Source organism: Halyomorpha halys, unplaced genomic scaffold, assembly GCF_000696795.3.
Source record: "Halyomorpha halys isolate HHAL.00 unplaced genomic scaffold, Hhal_1.1 Scaffold1377.1, whole genome shotgun sequence".
Lineage (NCBI taxonomy): Eukaryota > Metazoa > Arthropoda > Insecta > Hemiptera > Pentatomidae > Halyomorpha > Halyomorpha halys.
In genome coordinates, this window is record NW_027115088.1 from 12,912 (window position 1) to 13,854 (window position 943).

The 943-nt window shown below is 53.9% G+C and overlaps 1 protein-coding gene across 1 annotated transcript; it reads left to right on the forward strand.

Moving 5' to 3' along the window:
* The first annotated feature begins 178 nt into the window (after positions 1-178).
* LOC136796959 (uncharacterized) lies at positions 179-724 on the forward strand. The gene has a single exon (XM_067052182.1). It carries the CDS (start codon positions 179-181, stop codon positions 722-724), a length of 546 nt encoding a protein of 181 aa, XP_066908283.1.
* The last annotated feature ends 219 nt before the right edge of the window (positions 725-943 follow it).

Below are 943 nucleotides of genomic sequence, written 5' to 3' on the forward strand. Positions count from 1 at the left end.
GATTACACGCCTCGTCATCGATGACATACATCTCAAGCACTTTCATGCTGGTCCGACTTTGACTCTCTCTTTGTTAAGGAGCCGATTCTGGGTACCAAGAGCGCTGAAGGTCATAAAGAGCAGGGCATACCGATGCACGCAGTGCAGAATACAAAGAGCCCAGCCGAAAGTCCCTCTTATGGGTGACCTCACAGGTTCCAGGTTCGAGCGTCACCGACCCTTTCTGCAGGTCGGCGTAGATTACGCAGGTCCCCTACTGATAAAGGCGTCCCCACGCCGGAAGGCTGCTGTCGACAAGGCCTACTTCTGCATATTCGTGTGCATGTCCACCAAAGCCATCCACTTGGAATCAGTCTCATCTTTGACCACCGATGCTTTCCTTGCCGCTTTGGACCGCTTCGTCGCCCGAAGGGGCCTGCCTCGATGCATACATTCCGACAACGGTACCAATTTCGTTGGAGCCTCTAAATTCTTAAAGGAGTTCTACTCTTTCTTGAGAGGCAATGCCGACCGATGGGTGGAGCATTTCTCTCCAAAAAACGTGGAATGGCGGTTTATCCCACCCCACGGTCCTAACTTCGGTGGATTATGGGAGGCCGGGGTCAAGTCCGTGAAGACCCTACTCACGAGCGTGGTGGGCGGACAGCCCCTGACCTTCGAGGAGCTCAACACTGTGCTGGTGCGAATTGAGGCCACGCTCAATTCTCTGTCCGATGCGGGATGACTCCGAAGACTTCAATTACCTGTAACCGGGGCACTTCTTGATCGGTGCTCCGCTGGAGAGCATTCCCCTCGACATCGAGGAATCTTCTCGTCTCAATTTATCCTCCAGATGGCGTCTGGTGCAGCAAAGCGTGTCCCACGTATGGTCTCGTTGGCAGCGGGATTACCTACATCAGCTCCAGCAACGAACCAAATGGACTAAAGATCATCCAGGTCCGTC

Excerpts from the sequence above, each read along its gene's own strand:
- LOC136796959 (XM_067052182.1), top strand. The coding sequence starts at position 179 with ATGGGTGACCTCACAGGTTCCAGGTTCGAGCGTCACCGACCCTTTCTG.